Source organism: Nansenia antarctica, assembly GCF_963989245.1.
Source record: "Nansenia antarctica genome assembly, contig: SCAFFOLD_25, whole genome shotgun sequence".
Taxonomy (NCBI): domain Eukaryota; kingdom Metazoa; phylum Chordata; class Actinopteri; order Argentiniformes; family Microstomatidae; genus Nansenia; species Nansenia antarctica.
Genome location: NW_027662493.1, coordinates 197,044 through 209,187, shown reverse-complemented (window position 1 = coordinate 209,187; position 12,144 = coordinate 197,044). Strand labels below are relative to the sequence as shown.

Sequence of the window (12,144 nt, the reverse complement as noted above, 5' to 3'; positions counted from 1 at the left end):
TTTCTGTTCAGTTATCTGTCTTCCCCAGAAAAAAAAAAAAAAAAAAAAAAAAACGTTTTTTGCGATCGGCCATTTTTGCCGATCACCGATCGAGTCATTTGGAGTGAAATCGGCCGATTTAAATCGGTGGCCGATAAATCGGAGCATCCCTAGTTAATGTGATGTTCCTGGTGTATTCTGAGGTAATGAAACATAGTTAATGTGATGTTCCTGGTGTATTCTGAGGTAATGTAACATAGTTAATGTGATGTTCCTGGTGTATTCTGAGTTAATGTAACATAGTTAACTACCTGGTGGGCTGATTTAATCAGCCCACCAGGTAGTTAACTAACCAGAACCATGGCATCATGGGTATGCATGTATGGCTCTGGCTATAACTACACAGTTTGCTTGACTCTAGTCAGCTGAGCTAACCAATCCTGCCCTCCTGCTTTCTTAGTGAGCCAGGAACAGGAGAGCACTAGAAACAGTAGCTAGCATCCAATTAATACTAATACACCTTAGCTAGATATGAGGTGGCGCAGTTAGCTGCTGGGGGACAGACATGCATGGGTCTAATATCATTCTTGTCATCCGAACTATTGACTGACTCAAGTTATTTGTTTACAGGATTTCTACAATTGGCCCGATGAGTCATTCGAGGAGATGGACAGCACTCTGGCTGTGCAGCAGGTGGGACTCAAATGTCATATGGGACTAAAAATGCAACTTGAGCAATTTGTGGTGGATACATTTGGTAAATTCAACAAGGCCACTATCAGTGACTACTCAAGCCGCAGTCTGCTCTCAGCTCTCTCTCAGTTGTGGATTAAAAGGATATTTTGGCAACACATTTTTCTACTTAACCCAGTCAGATGTACTCATGATTGATCCCATTTTTATATGTCTGCATGCTGCAGTTTGAAGGTTTTTGCAGAGCCAACCAACCACCAAGCTTTGGTGTGGTTAGAAGGTCTATTTCCCTGCTTTTGAGAGGAGCTAGCTAGTTGTTCCTGAAGACTTCCATTCATTATGCATTTAGCAATGGCTCCGTAACTACCTTCAAACTGCACGCAGACATAAACATGGTATCGATGCGGTAAATACTCTGGGTAAATAGAAAAAAATATATGGCAGAAATGTTAAACTATCCCTTAGTTTTTTTGCTTAATAGCTCTACAGTTAGCACAAGTTTTCATTCTGCCACGGAAGTTTCTGATGTTGAATTACAATGCTATTGTGGTATTTTGTGTATCTGCCTTGTCTTAAAAATGTAGTTCTTGTTCTTCTCAGTACATCCAGCAGAACATCCGGACAGACTGCTCAAACATTGACAAGATCCTGGAGCCCCCTGAAGGTCAGGACGAAGGGGTCTGGAAGTATGAACACCTCAGGTAGTGGTTGACATTAAACACTTCCAAAAAACCCATAATGTGCACTGGTACTGGGAAAGTCAAATCTCATTGTGGTCTTTGACTCATTAGAAGGAATACCAGATGTTTTTGCTATATAGGGAATGTCGTTCACCCTTCTGTGACCTCTCTTTCTCACGATGAAAGCCAATTTTAACACCCAAACTGTTGTCTCTTGTTGTCTGTTTCAGACAGTTCTGTTTAGAGCTGAATGGACTTGCAGTGAAATTACAGGTATACACTAACTTAAATGATTGGCCGCTTGGAAGATAGCCCCATTTTTGTCTGAGTGGTAATTAATTTGCAAGTCTAACATAATGCTGCGCCATAGGGAGAATGCCACCCAGACACATGCACCCAGATGACTGCAACAGAGCAGTGGATCTTCCTCTGTGCTGCCCACAAGACCCCCAAAGAGGTATGTTCCACTCTCTACCGATATCGGCTGCTTATTAGAGGCAGATCAGTGGTTCAGTCCTTACAACCTTTCCCTAGTCCTTTAGCCCCCAAACATTCATGTGCCAGTTATACATTTCTAACTGTGTTATACTCATTATTTCAGACTGATATTAAAATGTATGTTGTTTCCTACAGTGTCCAGCCATCGACTACACCAGACACACTCTGGACGGCGCTGCCTGCCTCCTCAACAGCAACAAGTATTTCCCCAGCAGGTGAGGAGTTGTGTGTATGCTTCCACTAACGTTGAACACTTACATCCTTCACTCTGACATCTGTTTTGATTGACTGTACTTGTTCACCGTCTAGTTCACTAATACTCCACCTCTCATACTGTATTGACTGATATGTTTACCTCCATTTGATGGTTGCTGTAAACAGAATGCTGTTCCAGTATGTGTGAATGGTGACATTTTCTCAGTAAATGACTGGTTCCTTTTTTGCAGGGTGAGTATTAAAGAATCATCTGTAGCGAAGTTGGGTTCTGTTTGTCGGCGGATCTGTAGGATATTCTCCCACGCCTACTTCCACCATCGCCAGATCTTCGACCATTACGAGGTAAACCGTGTCTGCCATCTCTCCGCCATCTACCCTCTCTCTCTATATACCATCACTGAGATTTGCCAGTGACTACATACGTTCACTATCATTGTTGTTAAAATGTTTCGTTGACCTATTTTTTTTTTTTATATGGATAAAAGCTAAATTAATTCCCTTGCTTTCTCCAGAACGAGACGTTCCTGTGTCATCGGTTCACGCGATTTGTGATGAAATACAACCTGATGTCAAAGGATAACCTGATAGTGCCCATAATGGAGGACGAGGTTCAGAATGAAGCAGAAGGAGAGAATGAAGCCTGAGACTATTACACCGTGCCAAACGTACAATGACATATTCACACATGCTGTTCCCCCACTAGACGCACACAAAGCAAAACCACCCATTATTTTATCCTATTAGACCCAAGAGAAACGGCACTGAAATCGCCTATGCTAGCTTAAGTAGACTGCTTTCATTAATTATAGTCCATCCTTACTTAGCTTGAGCTTTTCAGAGAACATGACAGTGTTGTGATGTGTATGGGAGATGGACAGTGTACCATTGGTCTTTATCGGACCTCAACCGAGCTTAGCTTCCTGTCAGTCCTTAGTTGTTTTCACAGGGTCAGCGACTCTGGTCTTGTAGAGCCACATCTTATGCAGGTGTACCTAATACAGAACCATGGAACCACCACCAGGTTTAGATGTGGATGTACATGATTAGTGAGTTGTTGACTTGAACAAAAAACTGTCCGATACTGCCACTGTATGCGTCTACTCACTGGACCGGAGTCTCTGCATCTTCATTTCTTACTGTATAAGGGTCTCTTTCCTTATTGTTACTATAGAGTGGGGATGCTTTATGACAATAGCATTCAGGACAATAGCTTATTATTCACTGTATTTATTTTCAAGAGAGTAATTTGTTGTCATTATATGTGAATAATAATGACAGCTATTCAGAACTGCCTTAGGTTTTCAAAGCAAGAGTGTGTCTCATTCAATTTCTATATTCATGTCAAATTATGAACTATTTCTCAAACAACACAAAAAAACAATCTATTGATTGTGTTGTCTTTTTGTCCCTGGTGGATATCCATTCTCATTTTCTTATTAAAATATCAGATATATTTACAACCATGTGTCAAGTATGTTTCCATTTCTCATCTTTTTATTTTGATCCACATTGCTAGAACAACAGTCTCAATACAGTTACTATCTCAGAACAACCCATTACAGTGAATGTTAGTCCCACTTCTTCATAACGTCAGCTGTCTATAGCACATACTATACTAACTTGACACTGATGTTTTGTTCACTACCTATAGTTTAATTTGTATATCTTATTAAGAGTTAACAAACAGTTGTGCCTACAGCGAAATCCAGTTCGTTACAAAAACATGCAGATAATGTTATGTTTCCAGTGATCATTCTTTATGAAAACCACATATAAAAGTCAACCAGTTATAGGACACAATTCCTAGGTATTGCTCAGTGTCTTCAGTAAGTATCACCCCCCCACCCCCCCCGGGTCTTTTTCTACATTTTGTTGTGTTACTTTAAAATAGATTTAATAGATTTTTTGGCACTGATCTACCCAAAATACCCTATAATATCAAAGTATTACATGAAGAACAATATGTCTGAAACCATGGTTGAACTCTACTTGAGGGGATCAGTGGCAGACATGGGAGAGGAGTCAGAGTTCTCAGCCATGTACTCGTTACGCAGATGGGTGTAGTGGGGGCTGTGGTGACCCCTGGGCTTCAGGCTGACAGAGGAGTGAGGGAAACCTTGTCTCATAAAATGAAACTTCTGGTCCTTGAGGGGGACATGAAAAGACAATGCATTACGATCCATCACAACTCACTGTAAGTCATCCCAAAAGGCCAGTTATCAACATCCATCATATACGTGTAGTATCATACTATAAGATTAATTTATACCTTTACTGGTTCTTGCTGCATGATAGGCGCCATAGCCGCCGGAATTTGCGCATACACTTGATGGTAGGTCGGTTGCACCATGTGGTCGATGAACTGCGGCTATGACACAACACGTAGATTATGAGTGATATAATGTATCATGCAAATTGTGTGAATCTTCTGGTGGTGGTGATACATAACTTTATGAAAAAACTGTATTACACACCAACAAAAATAATAATTACAGTATTACAAAAAGTATTACACACCAAAATCACATTGATTGATTGAACTAGATCACTGGTTTTAAGAATACCTCTGGGATGGGGGTCTCTTGCACTGGCACGGCAGGCTGGACACAACCTCCGTCAGGGGGCATCTCCAGGGGCTGGTACACAAGCTCAGAGGGCTGCATGTACCAGGGCAACACAGGGCTGGAGGGGGCTGGAGACTGACACATGCACAAGCACACACACAATCACAATGAGTTGCTTTTTCAAAGGATGCACCTTGCCCCCCCCCCCACACCTAAAAGTCCAGGGGGTGACACAAAAACAGGGCCTCCTCTGCTTTTACCTGGGGATGGTTCCATTGCAGATGGCCAGGGATACACTGGGCGGGGGCCTACGGCAAAGGCATAAAAGAGCAGCTCACTATCAAGCAGTGTACGGAGCAGTTACACAATATGTGACAGCATGTGGTGAAACGGGGAACAAGTCGCCAACCGATCAAAATGTTCAGACTTTTATTCTGTAAAAATGTACGTCGTGAAAATCAGTGACACACTCGCTAGTCAAGCCAAAACATTGCAATGCAATGGATTCAGTGAGTAATCCAGACTACTACCTAGTTAACTGTAATACTACTTTACATTGTTAGCAGGCTCAGAAAACAAGCTGTGTTAGTTGACTAGCGTTGATTTTCAACAACACTGAAATGTATTTAAATTTTTCAGAATAAAAGTCTGAACATTAAATAGGCTGCCGACTTGTTCCCAGTTTCACCAGCTGCTGTCACATATCACCTTTCTCAACAGCATTGAACATATCCCACAAATAAACAACTGCCTGTTGTTATTGCTCATGGTAACGATGCTATTATAGGTGAACCTAGTTGTAATGGGGGGGTGAGAGGGTGCAAAACAGACTGCTCTGACCTGGTAGTGATGGTAGGTTGGTTGTTGGTAGATGGGTTGAGGTGGTTGGGTCGCCATTACTGGGGAGCCAGACACTGACTGGGACATGAATGAATTTGCAGACACTGACTGGGACATGAATGAATTTGCAGACACTGACTGGGACATGAATGAATTTGCAGACACTGACTGGGACATGAATGAATTTGCAGACACTGACTGGGACATGAATGAATTTGCAGACACAGACTGGGACATGAATGAATTTGCAGACATTGACTGGGACATGAATGAATTTGCAGACACTGACTGGGACATGAATGAATTTGCAGACACTGACTGGGACATGAATGAATTTGCAGACAGGGACATGAATGAATTTGCCCTAGGTGAGATCTTAGCTTAAGTCATATTCAAAGTCCAGGGGAGGCCTATCCCTATACATTATTTGAAATGAAAGAAAATGACAGACAGAACTTTATTGAAAATTCTATTTAAACATCTCCTCAAGTTCAAATGCCCCCTGTCGAATTGCTAGCTTTTCGATAGCGTAGCTGGTTAACATCGGGTATTTGAGCAGACGGTGACGTATGTTGGCAAGTCAAAGGTCACAGGTTCGAGGCTCGATTGGAGCAACTCCAATATCAAACATTACAAGTCTCCCATAGAGTCCGGTTGTGGTTGTCTCTCTGTTTGTAGAGTAGCGCCCACTTGAGGCTGAGTGGGGAACATACTCACAGGCCAGTGGTGTGCAGGAGCAGGAGGTCTCATCTCGGAGGAGTAGAAATAGGCCACTCCGTTGTGGAAAGTGTAGGGGTAACCCGTGTAGGGGTAACCTGTGGTGCCACAGGGAGCAGGTATGGTCATACCAGGGGTAGGGCTTGACACAGAGAAACTATTGGCTGAGTAAAGTGGGTAGAAGGGGGGAGGGGGCGGGGAGACAAGATTTCAACCACCAACCTATGTGCAATAGAAAAAATAACACTAACTGTCCACATAACATGATAATTCACCATACTAATACAGTATGTACATACAGAATGCTATATTTAATCAAACTTAAACATGTCAATTTACTGTAAGTACGTTACAACGTTCATTCTACCACTATAAGGTGCTTTATTAAGCTGCTTTAGTTATCACTACACATACTTACGATGCCCTCCTATGTATTGCCTGCGAATGGCTGGGCCAATGCTGAGCTTCTTGTTCCTGATGTTGAGTCTGTCAGCCTGAGGGGGGATGGTTAGTGGGGACAAGGGGAGAAGGAATCCAGCACATATTAATGAGAGCATTAACTAACACTATTATGTAGACTAACAGGACATGCAGGGCTCGACATTACGGCTTGTCCACTTGTCCAGGACAAGTATATTTTATGTTCGGACAAGTGGACTTCCTCCTGCAGTTCTCTGACGGACAAGTCAAAACAAAAAAAGAAATTAATACGTATTAATATCTGCAAAGAAATAACTCCTCCTTCCGATCTGAATAGTAAAAAAAATATTTGCAAGCTATGCCGCGCCTCATTCTCCTTGAGGCTCTTACATCAGGTGCTCTTGTAGTTATCGTAAATATTCTTAAATATTCATGCCTATTGTGACCAATCTTCTTGTTTTTTTAAGAATTGTTTTCTGAGTGGGGCAGTCCCACTCATATTTTTCATTTTATTGGACAGATATAATGAAGACAGACATGAAAGTAAGGAGAAGAAGGGAGGGCATGTCAGCAGGGCATGGGCCGGATTTGAACTCATGCCGACATGGGCATATGTGTGTACTGTAGACCGCGGTGCTAGACCACCCCAGACCACGTGGCCAATCTTAGTCTAAAAGAAATCACTGATTACCCCTTCATAACAATTTTTAATAATTACAAAATATTGTTTAATTAATATATGTTTTTAATTGATCAAATTATCAAATCAATAGTAGTCAAATTTGTTATTTGCACTAACACATATTGCTTTTTCAAAATCTTTGTATTTGGACAAGTAACTTGAGCTCTCAGACAAGTAAAATATATATTCACTTGTCCAAAGGACAAGTACCTGAAAAAGCTTAATGTCAAGCCCTGACATGTACACATGTGTAACCTCATCTGTGGAGACAGATACGTACATGTGTATCAGCTGCGTCTAATCTATAGTAGAAGTAGGGGTGTAAATCCCCTTACTGTTTCTGTTTTTTGAAAGTGTATTTCCATATCCATTGTATGCAGTGTGTTGGCTCTATGTGACTATAACTTGAGTGAATGTTATACTTACACGACAAAGGAGTTTCTGGACATCCTCTTCAGTATCAAAGGTGACAAAACCGTATCTGTGGGATGGATGGGATGGGATGGAAAGAACATAACAAGGCAAAGATCCTCTGTACGTGCATGACATTTCAACTTACTGTATGTTGTTTATTCATTATTGTAATGTAAATATGTATTATGGTTGGTTAATCTGAGCTAAATCGGGTCTAGGTGCAATCTAACCACTGCAAATCTACAGTACAGGCCAAAAGTTTGGACACACCTTCTCATTCAATGCGTTTCCTTTATTTTCATGACTATTTGGTACATTGTAGATTCTCACTGAAGGCATCAAAACTATGAATGAACACATAGGAATTATGTATTTAACAATAAAGTGTGAAATAACTCTGAAAAATATGTCTTATATTTTAGATTCCTCAAAGTAGCCACCCTTTGCTTTTTTGTTGTTAATAAAATATATAATAATAATATTTAATATAATATGTGTTAATAATAATATGTTATTATATATATATTTAATATTATTATTATATATTTTATTAACAACAACAAATATATATTTTATTAACAACAAAAAAGCAAAGGGTGGCTACTTTGAGGAATCTAAAATATAAGACATATTTAGAGTTATTTCACACTTTTTTTGTTAAGTACATCATTCCACATGTGTTCATTCATAGTTTTGATGCCTTCAGTGAGAATCTACAATGTAAATAGTCATGAAAATAAAGGAAACACATTGAATGAGAAGGTGTGTCCAAACTTTTGGCCTGTACTGTATATCTGAACTCACCCCTTTGACACCCCAGCACGGTCAGTCACAATCTTCACGTCCAATACATCTCCATGGTGGGAAAAGAAACGCCACAGCTCGTTCTCATTTGTCTACTCACAAATGGGAACATGCACATCCCCACCCCCACCCCGACAGACAGACAGACAGACAGACACACACACACACACACACACACACACATTAATGAATTAATTATGTTTGTATACTTTGATGCTCCCTTAAATCCCCCCAAAAGGGTCAAGTGAGGTTGCATGGCTTAAACTTGGCCCCGGTAAACAAATAGGTTATCAAGTGAGCAAGTAAACAGGTAATTCACCTTGAAGTCAATTCCTCCCACAAAGATGCGATTTGGGATGACTGTGCCGGAGTGGCGGGCATGGTGAGAGGGACTGGTGTTACCAGTCTCCAGATACACCGGATCAGGAGAGGGAGTGCTGGTCTGAGTCTGTGTGCAAGTAAACTTGAAAAAGCAGAATTAGGCCACATCAATTATCTCCACTGTAAATACATTTTACATTTTAATTAAAAAGAAGATTCTTCCTTCTAGCATTGTGACTGCTAATGGCCATGGCTCTAGTAGATTTCTTCTTATGATGACTGATAGATACATGATTCACTTACAGGGTATATACAGGAATCTTGAGGTTAATTTCAATACCTTTCTAAGACTTTTTAAAGACCGTGTCAATATTTTTCCAGACCTCACCGCCACTTCGAGCTGTAACCGTTCACATCAGTGACACCTTTAACTTAACAGTTTTAGTTCGCAATAGACTAGACCACTGTCTAGACTAGACTGGTCTAGTCTAGACCACTGTCTAGACTAGACCACTGTCATACAACACCATTTGTTTTTTTAATAAAAACTAATTAATTCACAAACTTTTACTAAACGTTTTTAGGACTCAAACTCTTTGGACAGAGTCTAATTCAGAAAAATACCTACAAAACTCAAGACCTCGTAAAATCGTGATAAGACTTTTTAATACTTATTAAGGGTCTTGATTTTCCCAAAATTGAGTTATCAACTTGTAATACGTTTCAAGACACCGCGGATACCCTGGCACACCTGCTCTTTGAAGGTGCACTTTATTGTGTCTGCGAGTGACCCGTTCTCAAAACAATAGCAACGAAACCTTCATGACCTTTTGCACTTCAAATACAAGTCTCCCCATATTACAGTGGCCTTGATTTTAACCATATTGATATAGTACAACCTGAAATGCATTAAACTACTAACCACTGGGCTCGATCTGTGGGGGAATGCATCATTTTTAAATGAATTTTAAGGCGCAATATTCATAAAATAAATCAATGGGTTAGGGTTAGCGTCCGATGGAAAGCTAGCTAAGCCGATGCCGATTGCTAGCTCTGCGAGCCTAGGCGCCAAGAGAAGAAACAGACTAAGCAAGCTAAAAGACTAACCAACCAGAATCAAAGTCAAAGACGCACAATATTAACAAGTTAATAGATGATTATTACCAAGCGAACTAGATCTACATCAACACAATCACACACAGCATCTAAGTGAAAACATCAGTGCAAAAGCTAACATGACTTACAGATACTTCGGGCTCCATCGTTGACTCTTAGTCCTGTCTGGACGTCAGTGTTGGGCAAATTAAGTAGATTTTGGCAAGCCTAAACGAACTATACAATTTAGCTCGCGAACTACAATTTATAGCGAAAACACAACCAGCGCGGCAGTCGCGATTAGTACCAGTCTCTCTTGTGGCGCAGATGCAGATTGTGGACCAGTCGTTGGGATGAAATAGTCTCGCGCTCTTTGTGGTGGACGCAACCAAGGTAGTGACAGAGCGGGAGACGACGCTCGAAGGAAGAGGATATGTAGGATTTAAATATCAGCAGTTTTTTTTTTACATTTATATGACACTAACATTTAAAGAATTTATGTATTTATTTAATAAAGAAGTGTTAGTTTGCTGCTGGGACCCCCCCTGGGGTCCCAAGGGTTAGGGTTAGGCCCTACCAGGATTAGGGTCAGGGTTAGGGTTAGGTTTAGGGTTAGAATCCTTGCGATCGTTCTGGCTCGTAGGGCCTAACCCTAACCATAACGAATTACTAAACCGAGGGAACAAATTACTAAAGAAACTGTCTGAAAGCAAGACATAACTAAGGCCTTGACCTTAAATAACCTCAAGGCGTTGATGGCGGGACAATTTAAAAACCCTGCACTTCCCCATTTGAAATGCCTATCAAATTAATAGTATTTTCATTCGTATGTATTACTTTTCTGATATATACAACAGAAAAGGTAACATGCTTATTATTACTATTACTCCACACATGTTCTGCATCTTTTAGAAACACCACGCGAAGTGATGGCATAGTGAGAGAGCAACGTAATGCCTCTGAAATTCACACACTAGGTGTAGAACATGTCAATAACGCGATCCCCGCGAAAAAAAAAAAAAATCTATAAGACGCCAATTGGCGTCTTTGGCAGTCTACGTTACTATTCTATAAGACGCCAATTGGCGTCTTTGGCAGTCAATGAGTTAATGTGATGTTGTTGGTGTATTCTGAGGTAATGTAATATAGTTAATGTGATGTTCCTGGTGTATTCTGAGGTAATGTAACATAGTTAATGTGATGTTGTTGGTGGTATTCTGAGGTAATGTAATATACAGGCATGATAATCGCTCACCTTTCGGCGAAATTCGCCGTTTTGAATCCAAAATAGACATCCATACTTTATTTTTTTTCAATCTTGTAATTCTGCATGTGACCACCACTAGAGTAAATCTAAAAGAAATCAGATATGAGCACATGGAAGCTAATTTTTCCACAAAAAAAACGTTCCGCCGGGACCGCCTAGCAGGTTCCGGGTCTCGTATCCTTCTCACCTTTTTCACCCCGACCCATTTTCATGCCTGATCTGGGTGGTTTTAGGTTGGCAGCCACGAAAGGAACCAGAATAACACGCAGGGAGCTTCTGAAGGTCAATGTTGGGAAAACATGGTATGTAAACCCCCCCCCCCCATCCCCTCCACTGTCTGAGGGAATACGAGGTATTGATTTAGCATTATGGTTTTATTGAAACTTCTGTCACAGCAGTACTACTTCTTGTACAGACCTTTCTGATCTCTTCAGACTACATCTTACCTGTCCTGCATTGTAACTGCCAATGGCCCCTGGTCATAGCATAGATTACTTTCTTGTAATCACTGATGCATAGATGATTCACTTACTTCAGACAAATGTATTTGTGTAAGTCCCTTTGGATAAAGGCATCTGCTAAATGCTTAATGATGTACATTGTGTGTCAGACTTTACAGTACAGCATGAGGCCACCAGACATAGGTTTAAATAACACATGTTATATTTCAAATATCTGTGCTTGACTGATGGCGCCTGGAGCAATTGAACCATTGTTGAATAATCCCCAAAAGTGCAAATCATGCCATTCAGGGACTCCAGACAGGCTCAAGTAAACGCTCAAGTATTTGAAAGGATTTCAAATAGTATTTGACCCAGGTCTGAAGGTCACACACTGGTGCTTTAGATCAGAATCTTTGATGGGTGTGTGTCTGATATGTGTCACGTTGATCCTAGTGATGACGTCATGGACTATGTGATGGTGCGGGTGCCTCCCCTCCAACCAGGCCTCCCC

The 12,144-nt window shown here is 40.8% G+C and overlaps 2 protein-coding genes across 2 annotated transcripts; one reads left to right on the top strand and one right to left on the bottom strand.

Annotated features, from left to right (window-relative positions):
• Nucleotides 1-612: 612 nt before the first annotated feature.
• On the top strand, nt 613-2,710 carry LOC308175589 (MOB-like protein phocein; the record flags this gene model as incomplete). The annotated part of the gene is made up of 7 exons (XM_080551227.1): nt 613-672; nt 1,273-1,373; nt 1,583-1,625; nt 1,723-1,809; nt 1,986-2,065; nt 2,297-2,408; nt 2,579-2,710. The coding sequence occupies exons 1-7, from the start codon at nt 646-648 to the stop codon at nt 2,708-2,710; spliced, it is 582 nt and encodes a 193-aa protein (XP_080407353.1). The 5' UTR covers nt 613-645.
• A 1,341-nt stretch (nt 2,711-4,051) lies between these two features.
• LOC308175608 (protein boule-like) lies at nt 4,052-10,090 on the bottom strand (the record flags this gene model as incomplete). Its single annotated transcript, XM_080551241.1, has 11 exons — nt 4,052-4,210; nt 4,342-4,434; nt 4,631-4,765; nt 4,891-4,938; nt 5,471-5,548; nt 6,188-6,285; nt 6,606-6,681; nt 7,716-7,770; nt 8,508-8,599; nt 8,827-8,913; nt 10,073-10,090. The coding sequence occupies 11 exons, from the start codon at nt 10,088-10,090 to the stop codon at nt 4,052-4,054; spliced, it is 939 nt and encodes a 312-aa protein (XP_080407367.1).
• Nucleotides 10,091-12,144: the final 2,054 nt, after the last annotated feature.